This window comes from Balaenoptera borealis (assembly GCF_965194805.1).
Source record: "Balaenoptera borealis genome assembly, chromosome: 20".
In the NCBI taxonomy this organism is placed as follows: Eukaryota; Metazoa; Chordata; class Mammalia; order Artiodactyla; family Balaenopteridae; genus Balaenoptera; species Balaenoptera borealis.
This window is the reverse complement of record NC_138879.1, coordinates 9,997,686-10,020,653: the sequence shown is the minus strand read 5'-3', so window position 1 is coordinate 10,020,653 and position 22,968 is coordinate 9,997,686. Positions and strand designations below refer to the sequence as shown.

General features: G+C 53.2%; 2 protein-coding genes across 3 annotated transcripts in view; both read left to right on the top strand.

The window, feature by feature from the left end:
* Positions 1 to 22,968, top strand: part of TIMP2 (TIMP metallopeptidase inhibitor 2) — a 50,441-nt gene that overhangs the window by 17,902 nt on the left and 9,571 nt on the right. Inside the window, exons 1-3 of one of the 2 annotated variants that reach the window (XM_082371602.1) lie at positions 17,891 to 17,924; positions 18,382 to 18,482; positions 20,591 to 20,699. In XM_082371602.1, the coding sequence (XP_082227728.1) occupies positions 17,906 to 17,924; positions 18,382 to 18,482; positions 20,591 to 20,699 (229 nt within the window). In that variant the 5' untranslated portion in view covers positions 17,891 to 17,905. Of the gene's footprint in view, positions 1 to 17,890; positions 17,925 to 18,381; positions 18,483 to 20,590; positions 20,700 to 22,968 lie in introns of those variants that run through there. The other variant, XM_082371601.1, reaches the window with a different exon arrangement.
* On the top strand, positions 3,283 to 17,830 carry CEP295NL (CEP295 N-terminal like; the record flags this gene model as incomplete). Its single annotated transcript, XM_082374456.1, is given in 8 exon segments — positions 3,283 to 3,552; positions 3,556 to 3,594; positions 3,597 to 3,935; positions 3,937 to 4,143; positions 4,147 to 4,233; positions 4,235 to 5,014; positions 5,018 to 7,186; positions 17,811 to 17,830. Coding segments are annotated over 7 exon segments (1,743 nt in total), but the record flags the coding sequence as incomplete, so codon positions are not given.

Below are 22,968 nucleotides of genomic sequence, written 5' to 3'. Positions count from 1 at the left end.
CTGCCTCGGCTGAAAAGTCATCTGAGCCGCTACCCAGGTGACCGCCGCGGGCTGGCTCCACGCACCGGGGACGCAGAGGGTGAGAGGAGAATGGGCCCAGTGTCCTTCCCATCTGCCGCTCTGAGTGGAGCTTCTGTAAGGACAGGGCTGCGGCTTCCCGAGGGGTTGAAGGCAGCCAGCACAGGCCAGCCCGTCCCGCTTCGGGAAGCAAGATCAGACGGCCCGAGAGAACCCGGACACTCAGAACACTCTGGTCCCAAGTCCGTGAGCAAGGAAGGGCTTGGAGGTGAGGGCATGGGGCAGCTGGGGACATGGGCAGAGGGCAAGGGTGCATCTGCCGGTTGGTACAGGGTTTTCAGTTCCTGAACGAGGGAGCTGACTCTTAATTTCTGGGCTTTATCCCTAAGATCACCATCCAGATGTTTTAGGTTTTCATCCATTTGCGGGTCTCCAGGAAAACCACCTGGGCAGCATTGGGGTGCCCACCCCAGCGGGCCTGGCTCAGGGTATAACGGGTGACCGAGTGGGTGGGGGCCCTCCAGAGTGGGAGAGGCTCGTGCAGGGTTTGCTCATTGTCACCAGTTACCATGGGGCGTGAGCCAGTGGCTCCAGGCCCAAAAATAGACCTTGGATCTCGGGGTGCAGTTTTCCCCATTCTCTACAGATGAAGAGACATTCACAGCTCTCTCCCTCTCCTCACCTGTTTGGACACCCCTGTGGCCATTCCCAGGGGTGGGAAAAGCTCAATCTCTGACATTTGGGACCCAGATTCAAACCCAGCTCCTCCCTGTGAGCTGGGACAGTTACTCAGTTTCTGCACTTCTATTTCTTGGTGTGGGGAGATGCTTTCATTTCTCCTGGGCGTATACTTAGGAGTACAGTTGCTGGGTCATATGGTAGATCTACATTTACCATCTTATAAAACTGCCAAACAGTTTTCCAGAGCGGCTGCACCTTTTCGCATCCCCACCAGCAGCATGTGAGGGTTCCGATGTCCCCACATCCTCACCAAGTCTTGTCATTGCCTGTCTTTTTCATTGTAGCCATCCTAGTGGGTGTGAAGTGGTATCTTCATTTTGCATTTCCCTGATGAGTGTTGGTGCTGAACATCTTTTTATGGGCTTTATTAGCCATACATAAATCTTCTTTGGTGATGTGTTTATTTCAACCTTTTGCCTGTTTTTATAAATTTATTTATTTATTTATTTTTGGCTGCATTGGGTCTTCGTTGCTGTGCGCGGGCTTTTTCTAGATTGTGTTGAGCGGGGGCTACTCTTCATTTTGGTGCGCGGGCTTCTCATTGCGGTGGCTTCTCTTGCTGTGGAGCACGGACTCTAGGCACGTGGGCTTCAGTAAATGCGGCATGAGGGCTCAGTAGTTGTGGCACATGGGCTTTGTTGCTCTGCGGCATGTGAGATCTTCCCGGACCAGGGCTCGAACCGGTGTCCCTTGCATTGGCAGGCGGATTCTTAACCACTGTGCCACCAGGGAAGTCCCTGCCCATTTTTAAGTTGGATTGTTTGTCTTCTTCTTATTGTAAGAGCTGTTTATACAGACTGATTCAAGTCTTTTGTTGGATATGTGGTTTGCAGGTATTTCCTTCCAGTCCTTATGTTTTCACTTATTAACGATGTCTTTTGAAGTGCAGAGGTTTTTAATACTGATGATGCCACACTTATCAATTTCTTGTATTGCTTGTGCTTTTGGTGTTGTATCTAAGAATCTTTGCCTAACCTGAAGTCATGAAGATACAGTTCTGTTTCCTTCCAAGCGTCTATAGCTTTAGACCTTACCTTAAGGTCTATGATCACTTTAATTTCTGTATATGGTATATAATTTTGTATATGATGAGATAAGGGTGTAAATTAATCTTTTTTGCATGTGGATATCCAACTGTCCCAGGAACATTTGTTGAAAACGAACAAAAAAATGACTCTTTCCCCCATTGAATTGCTGTGGCACTTTTGTTGAAAATCTCAACCATTGTTTTAATGCCCCAGCTTTCTCTTTCTCTCTCCTCTTGCTCATCATGGTGGTTGGCAGACTGGTAGAATATGATGTGAACCGCATTTCCACATGTATAACTGCACCATCATAGTTACCAAGAGCCAGCGGCTATGTGACCATTGGTCAAAGACAAGATGGTCTATCCGAGGGGCAGCTGCCACCTGCCAGCTGTGTGATTTGGGTCAAGTTTCTTAATTGCTCCCTGCCTCAGTTTCCCCACCCGTGAACCAGGGGTGCTAATAACTCCTTACCTCAACGGTTACTGTAAAAAAGATAGCGGAGGGCAGCCCACGCAGTTAACATTAGTTGTTCCGTTGATGCAGTGGTGTTTCTGATGACCAGCATTAATTTTGGCTAAAATTGCTCACCCTGGCTCCGCACATCCTAAAATAAAAAAAGGGAAGGGATACCCACACAGTTGAGGGGCGCTCTGTACAGACTGCAGTGCCTAGGAAGCAGCTCCCATAGCCCACAAATCTGGCCGTTTTTGACATCAGCTGCAAGTGATACTCTTTTTTGGGGTGAATGCACCTTCTTTAGGAAGGCCTGGTGGAGCACGTGTCCCTGACTGATGGCAAAGAGATGTGAAAAAAGAAATACCACTAGCTTAACCTCCTCTCTGGTTTGCACTGAATTCTAGTACAAACCTGCACGTCAGCACACTCACCCACACACACCTCCCCCTACACACACAGACACACACACACACACACACACCCCTTTCCTGGCAGGCTCCTCCTCCTTCACCTCTTCCTCCTTTCATTTGTAAGTAGCTCCCTCCAGAGGGCCAGACATTTGCATCACCCCCACCTGAACCCTAACTTGTCTCCTAAGGTGGGGTCTTAACCCCGGCACTGTTGACGTTTGGAGCCTGGTCCCTGTTTGTCGTGGGGCCGTCCTGTGCATCTCAGGACGTTTTGCAGCAGCCCCCCTCCTTCCAGTTGTGACAACCAAAACTGTCTCCAGACATGGCCACATGGCCCCCTGGGAAGCAGAACCACACCCCACTGAGAACAGCTGCCCTGCTGGGTCTCATTAAAGGCGTGTGAGACAGAGATCGGGAGCCGGAGAACAGGCCCTCGTGGGCGGGTGACAGGAGAGTGATCTGGAGGGACACGTCGCCCAGTCTGTCCTGCACTCAGAGCCCCGTGTGCCTTGGCTCCAAGGCCTCGCTGTCCTCGGAACGCTCCGGGCAGCGCTGTGCATCTTCCTGCCCTGTGGGCTTGCCGTGAAACGGCCATAGCACCTGTGGCTCCTCGGCCCTGGTGCCCTTGAACCTCCACTCTTGGTTCACACCGCCTTCTCTCCGAAGCCGTGTGTGCAAAGGCCCCCAACACGAAAGGAAACGCGGAGAGAGCCCCTCGGCGGAGCCCCAGTCCCGACGACGAAGCCTTGCTTTTGAGGCAGAAGCACAAATGGCTACACGTCCGAGAGAAAGGAGACGTGCCCCTGCGGAGAAGACAGGACCTCCGGCGGTGGAAGAGCTGGCTGCCCCAGCGCTTGGCCGAGGAGCTGAAGGCGGAGCAGCAGAAGGCCCCAGACCAGTGAGTCCGAGGCCTGGAGAGGCTGTACTCAGCACATCTGTTGCGGGGGAGGTGGTGGCGGGCCGACTGGCCGAGGACCATGAACCTGACTCAGAGGGCTCGACCCAGCGAGGGGCCGCCAGGTCGCCCAGGGCCGAGGGGAAGCACACAATGGCCGTGCGGCAAGAGAAGGGACACAGGGAAGAGCTGGTCCGACGTCAGCCCTGGTGCACCACGTCCCGGAGAATAGCGGTGACCCAGGAGAGGCAGGGAGCCTCCAGAACCACGGGCCTGAGTCCTCGCCCGCTGAGCCCAGCACAGAGGAGTGAAGGAAAACACGCGCCTTCAACGAAGACCGGCGGGGGCCACCGTCCCGTTGACCCTGGGCTGAGAAGAGGGACAGAACTTGGGAAAGCTCTTGGCTGCTGTAGGGGAGATCAAATGCCTGGAGGAACAGGAGACAGAAACAGCCCAGGACGGCAGGAGGCAGCTGGGGAAGCGAACGGCTTGTCTTCAAGGCCCGAAAAACCACTGTTTGGATCAGAGCCCCCAGGGCAAAGCCGACGACCTGGAACAGCTGTGGCCAGTCGGCTTGACCTGCAGAAGGGGGGCCTGACCGCTGGCAAAGCTCTGTGACAAGAGCAGGTGGCAGGGAGAGCTGGAGTTTGCCTCTGAAGGGTTGTTCGATACCAACCGGAAGCTGAAAAAAACACCTGAACTTGCACCTGGATCTCAAGCCCGGGATGAATCAGAGCCCCAGTGAAGAACAGGGCTTTGAGGAGACGCAGGCATGGAGAAGGGAGAGCCAGAGAAAGGGGAATGGAAGAGATGCAGGGATGGACATGGTGCCCACCGGGGAGCCCACGAGTCCAGCGGGGGTGGACGCCCACCTGACGCCATCCAGAACCAGCTTGAAAAAGTTACTAAGCAAGCTCAAGAACCAAAAATCCCATAGGATGGCCAAGTGCGTGGTTAAGAATGACAGTAAACCGTGGTCTCCCGAGGCAGGGACATCTGTCGATGAAGAGACCCTGCTCTCGTGCAGCCCCGAATCCAGACAGGAGCCGCCCCGGCCGGACGCGCTGGCGCAGGGCTCCCTTCAGCTTCACCCGCGAGAACAGGCAGACAGAGGTGGCTTGACGGCATCAAGGCAGAAACAGAAAATGCAGGAGGAGCAGAGAAGACCAAAGCAGCTGGGCTCACTCAAGCAAATCAGACACCCCAAGATGAGCTTGGAGGCCGACCTCCAGACAGAGCTGGAAGATGGGAGGAGGGCACAGAGGCCAGCTTCTCTGGCTCGTCGGAAGCCTGACTCCCCTCCAGACCAGGAGGAGAAAGGAGGGTATGACCACAGCCCCACTTCCCCCTCGGCCAGCATCGTCGATGATGACAAGCACAGTCAGATGATCCGTGACCTTCAACAGCAAATTCTAGAGCAAAACAAGTTGCACAAGCAGTTTCTTGAAGAAACCAGGAAACGCTTGTGAGAGTTTCAGAAAATATGTTAAAAACGAGAGTCCCACCCCTGGTAAATACATCACTGGTAACTGAGCGTTCTGCCAGAACTGGCACCCAAGTCTGTGCGATTGTATTTGCGTCATCTGCTCAGAAACCTGTAGCCTCTTTAAAATGGGCCATCAGTCATCCTTCCATCCTTTGGAGCGAATTCCTCTGCAGGAATCGTACTTATTGCCAACCTTGCCTTTAAAACGAAGTCCAGTTCAGGAAGACTCCTTAGCACGAACGTGTGGGGCGCGCTAGGAGGGTCTGGCCATTGTAGCACGAAGGTGTGTCCCGGAGCTGAGGCTGTTTTCACGTGCCACAGCACAGGTGGAAATACCAGGTACATTTAAGTGCTTTAGATGTTTTGGCGAAATAAACAGTGGACTCTGAGGGGCATCCAAGGTCAGACGGGCACAGTTTCAAAAGATACATCATTTGTTGCTTAGCCAGTGGCTGAGACGTTAATGGAGAGATTTAACAAAAATCTTTTAGTCTTTCAAACCAACATCATTTAATAGGACATCAGTAACATTCTTATAACTTTAATATTAGAAAGTAGGAGGGAGGGAGAAAGGAGGGGGAGAGGGAGGGAAAGAAGGGGGTGGAAGCAAGAGGAAGAAAGAGGAAAGAGAGAAAGAAAGGGGAAGTGGTTCCCAGCAACTCAGCGCTATAGACTCCTTCTGGGGCTGGCAGTGGTGGGGAAACCAGGGTGTCTGGTAGGTTCCCTACCCTCCAGCTTTACCTCTGACCCAAAAGCCTTGGCAGTCGTGGAGACCCTACACTGGGTGGGGTTTTATCTGCCTGTTGCATACTTAGGGGTTGGAATGGGGGTGGACAAACCTTTTCTGCAAAGAGCCGATAGTAAACATTTTAGGCTTTGCTGGCTATACGGTCTCTGGCAACTACTCTACGCCTGCCTTTGCAGCTGGAACGCAGCCACAGACAACACATAAATGAATGGGTGTGACCGAGTTCCGATAAGACTTTATTTACAAAAATAGGTGGTAGGCAGGCTTTGGCCCTTGGGCCAGAGCTAACTGACCCCTGGACTTAGCATATGAAGGAGAGGTTCCCTCCCTCCCTCCCAAGGACCTCAGATGCACTGGGTGGGATAAATCCTCTTCATTCATGATATGTTGGCATCATTGGGCCACCAATGGCCTTTTTTATCTTACGTATGTTCGGCCTCATAGCCCAGCCATGTCAAAGTGACCAACAGAGTGAAGGCAGGGTCTGCCGCGACCCCAGCCCGTCCACATATAGACAATATAATGAACAACTGTGAGCCCACCACCCAAACCCAAGATCTGGAATATTTGCTGAAAACCAGCTTTATCTGTGTGCTACTTCCCTCTTCTCTACGCTGTTCCTCCTTAGCTGTATCGTACACCCGCTGAACTTGGGAGTTGTCCCTGCACTTCACTACAACCCGAACGCAACCTGTATTGTTTAGTTTTACTCCTGCTTGAACCCTATAAAAAGGATATTATATCATGTGTGGTCTTTTGGAAGCGTTTTTGGACCCAGCGTAGTTAGTTCATTCGTGTCACACGTAGGTGTCATTTTTGCCACAGCGTCATAGCATGTGACCCTCTGAGCCTTCTTTCCATAGCTGCTTCTGTTTTGTGCCAGTTCCCAAAAAGTGAACTACATCCCTAATGCATTTGGATCAAAAGGCCTGGCATCAAAAAGTGCTTTGGGAATGTTTGAACACCACAGCTGGGATGTAGGTGTGGGAAAGGTCCCATCCCTCCTTTTCTTCCCATTTTCACCTTTTTTTTTTTGTCCCTGGAAAATGTTGACCTGATATTATACTGTTTTTCCTTTGCAAATACTGAGTGACAGACACTGCCCCACTTAACTGGAGCTGAACACTGAACAACACACACACAGGACATGTTCTAGTGGAGGATATAGGTAACAAGTGACCACAATGACAGGTGGTGATAGAGGGATACTCAGAGAGGTGGGGTGACTGACCGGATATGTGTCTCTGAGCATCCAGCCCACAACCCCTGAATGCGACCATTTGTGTGGAGCAGTAATGGCATCCCACAAGGTGTGTTTTGTTTGTTTGTTTGTTTGTTTTTCAGTTTTGTTTTAAAATCAATAGCTTGAGTGAGGAACCTTCCACCATCTCACGTCTCCATCACGTGAGTCTCCGTTGTCTGTGGCTTTTCCATTTTAGGTGGAGAAAATGTTTGATCCCAGCCCGGTTTCTCTCACCTGCTTCCGGAATACCATGGGTCAGGGCTGCAGAGCTGCTCAACAATTTGGTCTGAGCCCAACGTGAATAAGAAAAAAGTCCTGGGGCCAAGAGAGCTTTGTCACTCCCAGGCCAAATGAGGACTCCCTGCGGGGAGGGGCGCTGGCCTTTAGTGGGTGCTCAGCTGGAACTCCCATCTGTCGCTATGGGATCACCTCAGTCTGAGGGTGGAGGGGGTGCCGTGGGATCACTGGGTTTAAAGCCGTGGCCACGATGAGACCCAAACACTGAGTAATGAGATCCTCGTGACTCGGGCTGGAAGCCGCAGTCTAATGAAGGGGCAAGCCTGCCTTTAAGTGCCTTATTTTTGTTTCCACTTTCAAAGGTCATGTTTGTGGCCCGTGTGTTCTAGGTGAGGAATTGTCCCTTCTTGGCCACACTTGAGCTAAAAGTAGGTGTGGGGGATGGGCAGCGAGACATGGCGGAGGGTGACTCAACTCCGCCTGGACGGTCACTCCCACACTGTCCCCTGGCAGCTGGATGAGACACCCTGCCCTTTCCCACCTGTCCTGCAGAAGGCTGAAGGGGGGCGGGCCAGGGTACCCCCTTCTCTAGGTCAGTGACGTGGGTAATGAAACAGCCCTCCAGGACTACCCCCGCCTGCCCGCCCGCAAAAAGAGCTGACCCTCCAGTGATTCCCGATGGAGATGTCACCAGTAACTTCCATCTCTCAGTGGTATCCAGGGGGTGGGCTGGGATCCCAGAAGACACTGCCTTCACTCCCTGTCGGTCACTTTGACATGACTGGACTCTGGTGCCCAGGGCCCTGGGACAGTGCCACCTGGAAGGGTTCCGCCCAGTACTGCCAGGGGGCAGTGGGGACCCCGACACGGTGGCTTCTCCTAAAGGGTCCTCCCCCAGCGGCCTTCCCCACGCATCCTCCCTCCCTCCCTTATGGGCTCTTCCTCTCTGAAACTGCATCTTCTAGAACTTTCCCCTGGTTTTGTGATTCCTCCCCCCACTTTCGGGGGCAGCTACCGTGTTCCTGTTTCACTCTGTGTTGTCAGGTCACTTCCTTGCAGCCCAGCCAGTGAGTCCTCCCCAGACGGCAGCCGCTAGGGAAGGCCTCCGTGGCCGGCCTGCTGGTGGACAGGCCCTCCGTTTGCCCAAGGGGTCCACAGGCGGAAGACGGCGCCGGTGGTGCCTGCTGCGAGGTCCGCTGTCCACAGGCAGGTGCGGGCCAGCAGTGACCGACAAGGACCAGGACACTTCGGAAGCAGGGACAGAAGTTCTCCCTCGACAATGTGACTGCTCCAGCCCTGGAGGGGCCGGTGGGCACCCTCGGCTTGGATGTGACCCCGCGTTCCACGTGTGCTGCTCTGAGGGTCCTTATGCCTGTCCCCTCCCCTGCCCAGCCAGGTGCGAGGTTGTAGTGTGTATGAGAACATCCAGAATCTCAGAAATGTAAAATAATGGGAAAATAGGTTTTTCAAGTTGGGGTGGAGGGCAGGGGACCCTCTTTCAGGCCATGAGATGCGGGCAGCTTCTTGCCTCCACGTGATGGAGATGTGATGGAGAGCTGATGGCGGAGCGCAGCCCACCCTCGTCCTGGCTGGAGACGGGAGGCTGGGTGGACTGCACACCCCACACCACCCGCTCCAAGGGGCAGCTGGGCTGCCACCTGGGCTCTTACTTGCTAAGCTAACGAGGACTAGCCGAGGAGAGGGGGCACGAACCACCCAGCCTGCGCACCCAGCTTCCCTCCACACTGGCAACTGGGAGGGTGGCTCTGGGATTCCAGCCTTTCCATCGCTGCTCTTGGCTCCTGGGAAATGCCGTGGATTGGAGTCGGCCCACAGACCACATGCCTCAACGTCCCACGCCAGGGCCGCTGCTGCTGCTCTGTCCATGCGGACGGGCGCCTGAGCCACAGGCCCGGCACTCGAGTGTTCAGTCCCCAAAATGAGGCAACCTGGAAGGGGAGACCTGCCCGAGGTCACGGTCCACCAGCAGCAACGTGAGGACAGGACCCTTGTCTGCTGCCCCTCACTTCTTAGCTGTCCGTCCAGCCCCTTCCTAAGCCTGTGGGTGGGGAGGGATCCTCTCAGCATCTCTCCCTGCACCACCACCCCCACCCCGCCCCCTGCCCCGCCTGGTCCTGCTCCTGCCCCCGCTCCGGGCTCCAGGCTTGGGCTTGCAGGACTGAGCTTGGCTCCTTCTCGGGGTCTTGGCGGAGAAAGTGCAGAGCAGCAGTTCCCTCCACAAAGCCGCACTGTTCTCAGCAAATCCTCCCAGGAGCGGGGATGCATTTTTTTCAAATGATTCAGCAGCACGTGAATGGGAAGGGCCCGAGCCCAAGGCTTCGGAGACCGTGACCAAGGCCTCTGGCATGAGATCCTGCTGGGCCCACAGGGAAAAGGGAGGAAAGGTGGCTTGAGTCAGGGGTCCTATCTGGGTCCTGGGGGGTCGGGAGAGCAGCTTGGAAGCTGGGCGGTGAGTGCTGCAGCTTCTCTCTGCATCACCAGGGCGCTTTTAGAGATGTTTCCCTCCTGCTCCCAAGGGGAGCCAAAGCAAAGGGACAGGAAATGGAGATGGGAAAGCTGGTCTCCATGGAGACGGGGCATCCAGTGGACAACGGCTCACGTGTATGTACTAGAATCTTGAACAGCACTGGGCAGGCCTGGCAGATCCCCAGGTACCGGGCTCATGGGCAGCGTGGACCAGGGCTGGGGCTGTACTGCTGTCTCCTGTTGTCTGTCCTGCACCCGTCACTCTCCCTGCCCCACCCTCAACTCCTGAAAAAACATATCTGCTCTGAGCAGTTGTCATTCCAGGCGTTTTTGACCCTAGCCTGAGTCACGCTGGCCAAGTCTTGCCCTCACACTGGACACCACAGCCCTGCCGTGGACATCTGTTGGCTCCTGGGGTTGGGGAGGTTTGGGGGACCTGGGGGTGGGTCTGGTCTCTCACAGCTGCTACAGGGATGGAAGAAGCCCTTGGTTCCCTGCAGCATCACAGGGCTGTTTTTAATTACTTCATTTCCCTGAAAGCAGGGAATTTGGAGGAGGTCTGCTCCACCCCTGGCTGAACAGGGCCTGGCATTGAGGCCAGGGAAGGCAGAGCTGAGTGCTTGGGGAGAGCCCCCAGGGCCGTGTCCACCTTGGGGCAGCTGGAAAGGTGAGGGCTGGGTGCACACTGAGGTCAGAGGGGCAGGTGGGGCTGGATGCTCCCACGGCCTTCTGGGCCCCAGGCCAGCACTGACGTCATGCATTCCTTGTGACATCTCCCGGGCTGCTCGGCCACATCCCGTTTCCACATGCCTGTTCTGTAGGGAGGGGCGTGGCCCCGAAACCTGGGGAGTCCAAGCGGTCTGCAGTCCATGTGAACACGACCCTCTTTCTAAATCATCATCCACCCGCCCCCTGCCCCTGTAGCTGGTGCGGTCTGCCCCCCACCCCAAAGAAGCAGATGCAGCCCATTGCAAAGGCTCACAGTGTCTTTACCATGCTCCCCACAGCCCACTGAGATGGTTTAGTTACTTGTAAGCAGTTAGGGATCCCTCGGTAATCCAGAGCAGGGCTCTGAAAAATATGATCACTTCATTACAGCTTTCAGGGGGCAGAGCAGCAGGCTGTGTGTCTGGGGTGTAGATGCAGGAAGCGGGGCACCCCTCATTTTCTGACTCTACCCTTAAGGGTTAGTGGTGGCTGGGATGGAGGCACCCCAGTCCACCCTCCACTGGGACTTGGGGCAAGTTCATCAAAATTCAAAGGTCAAGGGGCCTCCGCCAGGTCAACCAGCCATACAGTGTCACTGTGTCCACCCTAAAGAGACAAGAGACCCTCTTCCCAAGAGGCAGCCTCGGGATGTAGCTGCAGGCATTAAGCGAGGACTTTGGTAGCTCTGTGATTTGAGGGTGTAGATGTCTACCCTCACGGCGCCCCTTCTCTGGAGAGTGTAGACAAGAGTGTGGAACCCTCCAGCCCTCCCCAAGTACCCCAGCAGTGCAGAGCACACCTGGAGAGCTGGGGGTCCGAAGCCTGACCTGGAGTAAGTGGGGGCTGGATCTCGCCTGGGACAAAATCGTTGCTTTCTGAATTCCTCTGAAATGGTTGGCGTGTAGTTTTTCCCAGAGACAAGGAAAAGGACCAAGTGACCCTCTACTCTCAAACCAGGGCTCGCATTCCAGGCACAGCAGCAGAGGGGCCCCCACCCACTCTTGATTGGGGCCAGTAGGGTCTTTGGCAAATGTGCCGGCCAGTCGAAAGCCCCTGACCTCTCCCGCACAGCGGGTGGCTTTGAGACCGTGTGCCCCTCACCGGAGGGACCACTGGGCATTTTCCATGAGGCCGTGAGCAGGGCAGCGAGGTCCGTGTTAGTGCCTGTCTCGCTGGGCGCCCCTTCCAGATCGGAGCTGGAGGCTGCGGTAGGCGGGCGGGGAGGTGACGGTGGCCTCTGCTGATGCTGAGCCCCCCTCGCCACCCTGAGTCAGCGCATACACGTAAGGCTCAGACGATTCAGGGTTTTGACCTTGTATTTAGACGGATGTTCTTCCGAATCCTGGAGATTCCCGCACCTGTTGCAGGCAGACCCGTGATTTTTCCCTGAGCCGGAAGCTCTGCCTGGGCAGGCTCTGGGATCTGGGGATTCTGGGGTGTTGAGTGTGTTGGTGCAAGGCCGTGAATGTGTAAAAGTCAGAGTCCTGACATCCCCAGCCTTACCGTGCTCTGGGGTCGGGAGCCCATGCCGAGCAGCGTAGCCCCGTTGGGAAAGGTCCTACAGGATACATTCGTACGTGTAGCATATGGCATTCCTCTGGAGAGAAGTTGGGCCCGTGGTAAGACAGTCAAGATAATTCAGTTTATTTCAGTGTGAAATAAATGAACTTCTGACAAGCAGTTCTCTTTCAGGGCCCGGCTCCCCCGTAGACTATGTCCTTGGCTTGTTGTTAATCTCCATTGCTTCCCCGACAAGGTCTGCAGACACATGAGGACTGAGATGTTGGCGGGGTGTGGGCGAGACTTGAATCGGCCTGGGCTGGTCGAGTGTGCTGCTCCTCTGGACCGGCCCTGGTCACAGGGTGTGCTGGGGACACCCAAGGTTTCCTGCCAGCCTCCTCCCCGTCCCCTCCCCCCAGGGCAGTGGCACAGTCTGGCCTCCCTTGGTTTTGCCTGGGCTGTCGTCATCTCTCGGAGTCTGAACATAGCCTGTGTTCTTTGGATCGTCGTCCGCAACCTTGACTTTCCACCCACCCCGTTCTTTTCCATCCCAAATCTGGCTGGGCGGACTAGGGATTGTTTTTGCAGGCTCCTAGCGGGGGGAAGTGACGTCATGTGGTGTCCACAGCCCGAGGGGTGGGGGCGGGGGCTCTGCGGTTGCTTGTGCTTTGAATTAAGTCCACGGCTGTGCATTCCAGTAGCCAACATCTGGCAGTGAATTCATCAGCCAGTGTATCACCCTTGATCTCAAACCCAGATGTTGTGTTAACGGCAGAAGAGAAAGAAGAAAAAATCTGAGCAGGCCAGGGAGAGGCTATCATTTTTGCGTCCAAAGCGGTTAGAACAGGAATCTTCATGAAGACTCTCCCTCCTACTGCTGCCTCTCGTTCCCCAGGGGCAGGATGGGGGAGCAGAGCTGCTCACTCATGGGGGGGGAGGAACAGGACCTAGGCTGACCCCCACCCCAGGGCCAAACACCAAGCCCAGCATGCAGTAGGTGTTTGGTAAACATGAGTCCATGCCTCCATTTTAACTTCTTCCCAGATTCTTTGGGTCTCTTTGCTTCTCCCCAGCCCTGTCCTTTAAATGGCCTGGGACTCAGAGAGGCCCATCCCTCACTTGGAGTGGCCTCCAGTCTGGAGCTCAGGGTTATGCCCATTGCGCTAGGTGCAGGAAACACATTTCTGGAAAGCTCTTCTTGCCTCCTTCTCTGTCCGCCACTGGCAGTTGGAAAGAGTGTGCTTCTTGGTTTTCCTATCCATCATCTATCTTCCTGCCCGGGTTGGATCTCCTCGAAGGCAGGGACTGTTACTGAAGACCTTCCCACACCTTACCCCTTTTGCCCTTTGGGCAACAGGAGGGGGCCCATGCTTTATCGAATTTATACTTAAAAGGCAGTCCAACTCGGAACTCTGAGCTTGGCCTGGAAGACAGTCCCCACTCTGGCTCATGCCGGGGGCAGAAAGCTGAGGGTCGGGATGTCCGCAGCCGAGTTGGCTGGGGTCCACTGTGCTGCTGCCCCGCCTGCCCTCCCTCCCTTGTGAGGCCCCTCAGGTCTCCTATCTGTAACTTGCCTGTGGGAGCCTCTGGCTGTGATCAATTAAGCTGCCAACGCTTTGCCTGTGTCCCCCCACCCCACCCCATGCAGAGTGGTGCTGAGCCCAGGTGGTACCTGCTGCCCTGAGCAGCTCAGCGCCGTGGATCCCTCGCACCTACGCGGACAGGTGTGTGCCCAGCATCTCTCTTTCATGGTTGGAGGGTGTTGACACTTCGGGGAAGGTTTCCATAGAACTGGGCTTTCTTTTCTCTCTTGCTTCACTTTCTTTCCTTCCATTTCTCTTTTTATTTTTTTTAATTTTTATTTGTTTATTCATTTGTTTTTGGCTGCATTGGGTCTCCGTTGCTGCGCGCGGGCTTCCTCTATTTACGGTGAGCAGGGGCTGCTCTTCGATGCGGTGCACGGGCTTACCATTGCGGTGGCTTCTCTTGTTGCGGAGCACGGGCTCTAGGTGCGCGGGCTTCAGCAGTTGTGGCACATGGGCTCGGTAGTTGTGGCACATGGGCTTAGTTGCTCCACAGCATGTGGGATCTTCCCAGACAAGGGATCAAACCTGTGTCCCCTGCATTGGCAGGTAGATTCTTAACCACTGCGCCACCAGGGAAGTCCCCCCATTCTCTTTCATTTTGTAAAACGTTGAGATTCCCACCCAGAATTCAAAGACCCTGAAGAATCTGAATTCCTGTGCTGCGTGGACGAGCCCAGTTGGAGGTCCTCCCCACCCCACCCACCACCTCCCTGCAGGCAGCTGGCAGCCCAGGGGCCAGTGAACATTCTAGTCTTAACTCTGGACCCTGGATTCAACCAATCTCTTCTTTTCTGACAAATTTTAAAAGGCAAGTGTGTGGTCTGTAACCCCAAAGCAGGTGCATCAGGAAGCTGCATCAGACCCAGACCCAGGATCCTCACCGCCCAGAGTGGGCTTCCCAGGCCTGAACGTGGCACAGCTCTCCTTACCCCTCACCCCCCGAATGCAAGAATTCGCACCATTCTTCTCCGAGGTGCTGTTTTTGTTCTGTCCTGAGCTACACGTGCATCGTGTGTCAGGCACCGCGTCACGTGCCCCCCGTCTCTTAGTCTTCCCACACCTTGATGGTGTGCAGATCCTGGCGGCGGTGTCTCCGTTTCCGATGTGAGCAGCTGAGTCCCAGGGAGGTCAGGGAACTTCCCTGAGGCTACACAGCAGGGAGGGGCTACAGCAGGATGGAGCCCCTCTGCTGCCCCCTTTCAATTAACAACTCAGACTGCCTGGGAGCCGTAGGAGCTTTTATAAGAGAAAAATGCATGGACCTTGCTGTGTGGAATGGAATGGAGTCTCTTGGCTGTTTGGGAGTAGTTTTTGCTTGTTTTCTTTTTTTTTTTTTTTTTTAATTTTATTGAAGTATAGTTGATTTACAATGTTGTTAATTTCTGCTGTACAGCAAAGTGATTCAGTTATACATATATATATATTCTTTTTCATATTCTTTTCCATTATGATTTATCACAGGATATGGAATATACTTCCCTGTGTTCTACAGTAGGACCTTGTTGTTTATCCATCCTGTATATAATAGTTTGCATCTGCTAATCCCAACCTCACAATCCCTCCCCACCTCCCCCTTGGCAACCACAAGTCTGTTGCCTATGTGAGTCTGTTTCTGTTTCATAGATATGTTCATTTGTGTCGTATTTTAGATTCCACATATAAGTGTTATCATATGGTATTTGTCTTTCTCTGTCGGACTTACTTCGCTTAGTATGATCATCTCTAGGTCTATCCATGTTGCTGCCAATGGCATTACTTCATTCTTTTTTATGGCTGAGTAGTACTCCATTGTATATATATACCACATCTTCTTTATCCATTCATCTGTCGATGGACATTCAGATTGTTTCCACGTCTTGGCTGTTGTGAATAGTGCTACTATGAACATAAGGGTGCTTTTATCTTTTTTTTTTTTTTTTTTTGGCTGCGTTGGGTCTTTGTTGCTGCACGTGGCCTTTTCTCTAGTTGCAGCTAGTGGGGGCGTCTCTTCATTGTGGTGCATGGGCTTCTCATTGGGTGGCTTCTCTTGTTACAGAGCATGGGCTCTAGGCACGCGGGCTTCAGTAGTTGTGGCACTCGGGCTCAGTAGTTGTGGCTCACGGGCTCTAGAGCACAGGCTCAGTAGTTGTGGCACATGGGTTTAGTTGCTCCACGGCATGTGGGATCTTCCCAGACCACGGCTCGAACCCATGTCCCTTGCATTGACAGGCGGATTCTTAACCACTGTGCCACCAGGGAAGCCCAGGGGTGCTTGTATCTTTTTGAATTATAGTTTTCTCCAGATATATGCTCAGGAGTGGGATTGCTCGATCATATGGCAACTCTATTTTTAGTTTTTTGAGGAACCTCCATACTGTTTTCCATAGTGGCTGCACCAATTTACATTCCCACCAACAGTGTAGGGGGGTTCTCTTTTCTCCACACCCTCTCCAGCATTTGTTATTTGTAGACTTTTTAATGATGGCCGTTCTGACTGATGTGCAGTGGTACCTCATTGTAGTTTTGACTTTTTGCTTATTTTCTAATGGCCAGCAGTGTGTTTATTGAACACCTATAATGCAGTAAGCATTGTGCAGGGTGCTGGACCTCTGAAAAGCAGTGCCAAAAAGTTCCAAAAAGCATGCAGAATTAGATGTACCATAGTAAAATCTGGCAGCATTGCTCCTTTTAGAACTGTTATCTCCGTTGGATGTTCCTGGTTCATTTGATACCATGAGCTGAGGACGACGCTGCGGAAGAGCAGACTTATGACAGGACTAATCTGATGTTTACTGATTCGCATAAACACTTTTTTGTGCAGCACTGCAATAAGGTATAGATGAGGCAGGTCGTAAGAGGGACCAAGACAAACCTAACCTGTGCTGCCATCCAAGTATCTCAGGGTCAGCTCAGCAAATAGTGAGCCCTAACTGTTCTGTGGTTAGAGCATAGCTTCTGTCTGTTAGAAGCTCCCAGGGCCCTGAGCAGATGGGTACAGATGTTTACAGCAGAGTGGAGGAGAGATGTGGAATATACCAAGTGCTACGGGAGGACAGGATTTCCCAGAGGGAAGATGGGGAAGGGCTATTTCAGCTGGGTCTTGAAGGATGAGTGGAAGTTCTCCAGGCAGAGAGAGGGAGATGGCATTCAAGGCAGAAGAAACTTGCCTGTCTAGAGGTATGGACACCCCTGGGCAGGTTCAGATTCAGGGAGTATTATGGACTGGTGGGAGAGCAAGAGCGGGAGGCCACCACGGCAGCCGAAAGAGTCCCTGGCTGGCACCAGGTTGCAAAGGGTCTTCTGTTTTAGATGAGGGCAGTGGGCGGCCGAAAAAGATGTTTGAACTGGACGGGACGTGACTGAAAAAACATAACACGTGCTGGGGAGGGAGGATGGGTGGGGGCTGGGAGGAGACGCTGGGATCAGGTTGACCAGCTACCAAGGGCAAGACCCTCTGTTCTACGGTGGCATTTCCTAGATGTGGCTTTGTAGGTTGGGGGCTGGCTCAGCCTGGGAAACAGGAACCTGTGGCCTCGGCCAGTCATGACTCAGCGCTGACAGAAGAAAAAATAAGGATGGGTTTGGGCCTGGGTGGGGCGCTGGGGCTGTGGCGTGGGGCTCTGGTGCCAGGCTGGGATCCAGAGAGCATTTCAGGGGTCCAGGGAGATGGGGCACAGATGGGGATCCACGTGCCTGGGCCTCCCTGCTCTACGGGAGAAGACAGCCCTGCCTGGGGACTCTGAGATTCCAGCCGCCCACTGGGGAGTGGAGGTGGGAGGCTCCTCTGAGCCTGTCTGCTCCTTGTTTCTTTATTTTGCTCACACCCACACTCACGTGACCCTCATCCAGCGTGACCCTGAACAGCCGAATCTTGGAGGACAAAGCTTTTAAAGCCATTAAAACAGGCTGTGCCACCAGCGGATAAGCCTCGAAATGAAAAAAGGGAGGGCTCTGCCCAAGCGACAGGGTGAACTGATCCGCGCCCCGTCAGGTTATGGGTTGGAGCAGAGTCCTGGCTTAATTGCTAGTAGGAAGCCCTGGGGTGCATGGCCCTCGAGCAGCCTCAGGCCCCAGGGAACATTCCGGAACCTTCCCAGCCTGACCTCTTCCCCTCTCCTTCATCTCGTGTCACGTTCCAGGATCATCTTTCTTTCTGTTCGGCCTTTGTCCTCGGCATCTGTCCCTCATGTCTGCTAGAGATGCTCCTGAATGTCTCCTTCCCCCATTCAACGGTTAAAATGTTCAACCTTCCTCTGCTGTGCCTCTGATAGAATATGTGTTATTACAGAGAATCATCCCTGCGACATCTCTCAGGGACACGTTGAGGACAGATTAGGAGGCTGACAAGATAGACCTTTTAGATGGAAGACCCCCAACCTAAATATGATGGGGCCCCTCGTAGGTAGGTAACGCCCCCTCTGCCTTCAGCCCAAGAGAGCCTGATTGCCAGTAGGCTATGGGGGGCGGGGACTCTCACCATCCTTCACTGCGTGATGAGGATTGCAGAGCAGTCAGCGTGCTTATCTGCTTCCCCAGCCACAGACACATCCACATGGGGGAGAAGGAAGAGAAGCCCCAGAGCACTCAAGCATGACATCAACAGCGAGCTGTTGTTCAAATCAGTGACAGCCCCAGCAGCCCCCTGTCGTGAGGGACGAGAGCTTCTGCTCTGGGGCCCTGTCGACCGAGGGCTCTAGCTTCACTCCTGGTCTTCCCCCTCGGGATGGAGTCCGATGCTGTACCCAGGGCTGGGATCATCTTGCCCCTCACCTCCCACCTCCCTGCTGCCCCTTGCCCCCTCCTTAGAGCCAGGACAGTCTTTCGGGGACTCTGCTCACCTCTCTGTCTTTGTTTTGCAGTGATCAGGGCCAAAGCCGTCAGTCAGGAGGAGGTGGACTCCGGGAATGACATCTACGGCAACCCCATCAAGCGGATTCAGTACGAGATCAAGCAAATAAAGGTAACGGCGACTGTCCCTAGGTTGCTCCATCGGGCAGAGCTGGGGGAGATTTGGGAGCAGGGCCGGGGACCGGGAGGGGCTGTCCCACCATCTCAGTGCACCACTGGGTCCCTAGAACTCGGTCCAGCCACCTGTGAGGCAGACAGCTAGGAGCAAGGGCATCAAGCCACAAGTGGATCTGATTTTCCTTAATCTGTAAATGCTGAGAAGTCGTGTGGGCATGGTATGTTCCCATCAGCTAGGTGATTTCAGAAATGTGTTATCTTCATTTTGATGAATATAAATCAGTGGCAGAGCCTCAGCCTTAAGTTACCAAGTTCACAGCATCCGTGGAACGTTCTGTGAGTGCCTCTTCACCTCTCCATGGCGGGTTCAGAGGCAGCGGGAACTTGGCTGTTGCCTCTGGGAGCCCACGACCAATGTGAGAGCAGATGACCTAATTCCCCCAAACTGCGGGTGGACTCTAGTCTTGCCTGGTTAGCTTTATGTTCTAAGAGGAGGGGGGATTTGGAGAGAGGAGGACTCCTGTGGACAGGTGTGCTGGGACAGCTTCCTGAGATAGGGGAGTTGAGGAACAAATGGACATGGCAGCCTGGCTGGTGACGGAGAAGATGCTTTGCCGGGGGAAGGGAGGGACGGGAGGCATTGGGGGCTGCAGACTGAGAGGGCGGTGGCATTTGTTAGGTTTTCAGAATGGTGGTTGTGTTCAAGGTCATATGGCAAGGCGCCCATATTTGGGAGGGAGGGAGGGAGGGGAGGACGTGGAGGGGAGGTTGGGAGGACAGGACCAGTGCTGATGGAAGGTTATTGTTGTTGACAATAACTAACTTGGTCTATAAGAGGGAAGAAGATTCTAGGCTCCAGCTGGAGGGACAGCTTTTCGACCTGGTTAGTAGTTGTGGCCATCCATATTTAATTTTGTTACAAAAATAAAAAATAGAACATAAATGTTACCAGAAGGTCAAAGAAATGCTTAATCATTGTGTCTGTGTCATTTAAAGAGGTGACCCAGTGTCTCAGTGCCTACATCTCTATTTATGAAGCAGGAAGGACAGTTATCTCTGCTCTCACCACTCACTGAGGGGTCGTGAAAAGGCAGGTGTTGACAGCAAGGAAGCACTTTCAGCCCTTTGGTGATAGACATCATTTATAACCTTTCTAGGCATGGGTTGGGGTGTAGCTCTTGCAAAGCCGGTTCATCGTGACATTGGGATGACCAGGTTCCATTTGAGTTTGCTTGTTGAAACTCTTCCCCCCAAAACCAAACAACGCTATTAATCTCGGTTGAGCCACAGCAAGAGTCCTGATGCGGTTCCTGTGGAATCGTGGAGCCCGCGTGTTTGTGATCTACAGCCGTGTTTAGCCTCCTCTGTTGTGTGGTCCTGGCACATGCGTGCGCTCCCCTTTCCATTACCCCCACCCCCGCTCACCCGGCTTCCAGCAGCCTGCACCCCCAAAACTGGGGTGGAGGGGCAGTTCTCAGTCCACACTCAGGCCCCCGCCTGCCACTGTCCCCGATGGGGCCGCAGGAGCTCCCTGGCTGTGGCTTTCTCACTTCCTGCCCGGGCACTGGAACAACACACCCCTTCACCTGGGCAGCAGGTCTGTTCCCAAGAGGCTGTAAGAAAATCACAAGTTGAAAAGTCAAACTCCACTTGCCCAGGGAGTTGCATCCTAATTGAGAGGTGCCTCTCCACTCTGGTCCCCGTCAAATAGCCAGTGCTTAAAATTCCTGGAAATACACAAAAGTGGTGATCCTCCGTGATGGGTCAGAATCACCTGGAGATACATAAGCCCCTCCCCAGGGATTCTGAGATGACCTCACAGGTGGTAGGGAGAGCAGGTGTATTATCTGAGGCGGGTCCCTCTGGATGACAGTCTCATGCCCAGCCTGGTGACAACTGCCACACTAAGCAGTAAATCAGAGTGACTCCAGGGAATCCTGCCCATTAGGAATGCTCGTCTTCTAATGTCTCGCTGGTACATCTCCATCCCCTTTTCCATGTTGGCAGTACCACGGGTGCAGGTTGGGGCGCCCCTCTGTGTTCGGGATGGGAACGTGGCTGTGCCGCCCAATTCGTTGACATTCCTCATCCTCCTCTTTCCAGATGTTCAAGGGACCTGACAAGGACATAGAGTTTATCTACACGGCCCCCTCCTCCGCAGTGTGCGGGGTCTCGCTGGACATTGGAGGAAAGAAGGAGTATCTCATTGCAGGTGTGTATGTGGATATGGGCATGGAACGTTCTTAGAGACCGTCCAGGGGCGGGGAGGTGGGGCGGCTCGAAGTGGAACAGAGCCCTGACGTACGCACAGTGCTATTCAGAAGTCTCGGAGATTCCCTGCCTAATTCCCATCAGAGAATTAGTGAATTTTCTCCTGTCCTCGGCATTCCCCTTGTTAGAATAGTGGAACCAATGTGACTTGATGGGAAGGAGCAAAGTAAACCAGTATTCATAGGAAATTTGAGGTCAGGTGGACGCAAAGAGGTGAGATGCCCGAAGTGCTCAAGCCTGGACAGGAGGCGGGGAAGGAGAGTTGAAACCTCATTTTAGATCTCTTGGTATTATTATGCTCTCTACTCACCTGCTGCTTTGTTCATTGTATCCCTCTTTTTTTACTGTGATAAAATATATATAACATAAAATTTACCATTTTAGCCATTTTTAGGTGTACAGTTCAGTGGCATGAAGCACATTCACACTGTTGTACAACCATCACCACCATCTATCTCCAGAACTTTCGTCTTCCCAAACTGAAACTCCATGCCTGTTAAACTCCCCCTCGCCCCAGCCCTGGCGATCTCCATTCTGCTTTCTGTCTCGGTGAACCTGACTCCTCTAAGGGCCTCATAAAAGTGGAATCCTACAGCGTTTGCCCTTTTGTGATGGGCTGATTTCACTGAGCATCATGTTCTCAAGGGTCAGCCATGTTGCAGCAAATGTCAGAATTTCCTCCTTTTTTAAGGCTGAATAATACTCCGTTGTATGGATAGACCACGTTTTGTTTATCATTGCATCTCTTTTAAAAATTATATTCTTTTATTCTTACATAAAATGATTTCCCTTTACTTCTTTCTACTGCCTCCTCTGCCCACCCACCTAGGCTTCACCCCCAGAGTCCAGAGCAGGTGTCCTCACAATCAGCACTATTGACATTTGAGACCAGATCATTCTTTGTTGGGGGGCTTTTCCTATGCATGTAGGATATTTAGCTACATCCCTGGCTTCTACCCACTAATTGCTGTAACATCCTCCACCCCGTCGTGGGGTCTCCGACATCACCAAATGTTCCCGGGGCGGGGGCAGAATCACCCCGAGATGAGACCCCCCCCCCCCGCTCTAACAGAACCTCCAGTGATGCCGTAAATGCTGTATGCCCGTGCTGTCCGGTCTGGCCGCCATGAACCACACGTGGCTGCTGAGCACTTGAGCTGTGGCTGGTGCAACTGAGGGGCTGGGGCTTTCATTTTACTTCATTGCAATTGATTTAAATGTAAATGTGAACAGCCATCTGCAGCTGGTGGCCCCTATTCTGGCCGGTGCTGTCCGGGTCAGCTAAGGAACCTCACTGTCCGCTTCTAGGGAAAGTAGGAGTCAGATCACAAACTTAAGAAAAAAGAAGAGACAGGACACCTCCCCGAGACCGACATCCTATTTTGTTCCCAAAATCCCAATTTAATCATAAAATTAATTCCAAATCCAAATCTCCATGATTTGGGGGATTTTCTTCCATCCAGATTATTTCACATATTTCAACACATGTTTAGCAGGTGCCCACTAGGTGCCTAGCTCTGTGCTCGGCATGGCAGGAGGTTCAGGAGGAGAGATCCTGGGGCCCTGCTGTCAGGAATCCCATGTTACCCACCCGGGAGGGACAGGAGAAGAAGTTAAAGAAAGTAAGATAAGTTTCACACGTGGGGAAATGTGAATAGTGAGTGAATGCTTAAAAGGTACAAAGAGGCAGAGACCCTAGCAGATGCCAGGACCCAGAAGATGTAGTGTCGGGAGAAGGTGCTGACCTTGGCCATGCAAGGGCGGTGCTGCAGGGAGGGAGGTGCAGCGGGGCCAAGGAGGCTTCTGGAATCTCTCCTTGGACAAGTACCTCCCTCCCTTCCACAAAATGCTCACATCCAGCACCTGCTTCCGTGAGTTTCTTTGTCATTACCTCAAGACTTTTGTCCCTCTCCTTGGGGATAATGGGAGATTTTTTTCCTTCCTTTATAGGCCCTTCTGAACTTCCTAAATGTTTTATTTTGAGCACCTATTATTTTTTAACATCTTTCTTGAGATATAATTCACACAGCATACAATTCACCCATTTAAAGTGTATAATTTAAGGGTCTGGGTGTATTTACAGAGGTGTGCAACCATCAGCACCGTCAGAAAGAAACCCTATACCTTTTAGCTATTACCTTCCTAACCCCCATTCTCCCCTGACCCCAGCTCTCAGCAACCACTAATCTTTCTTTGTAGATTTCTTTACT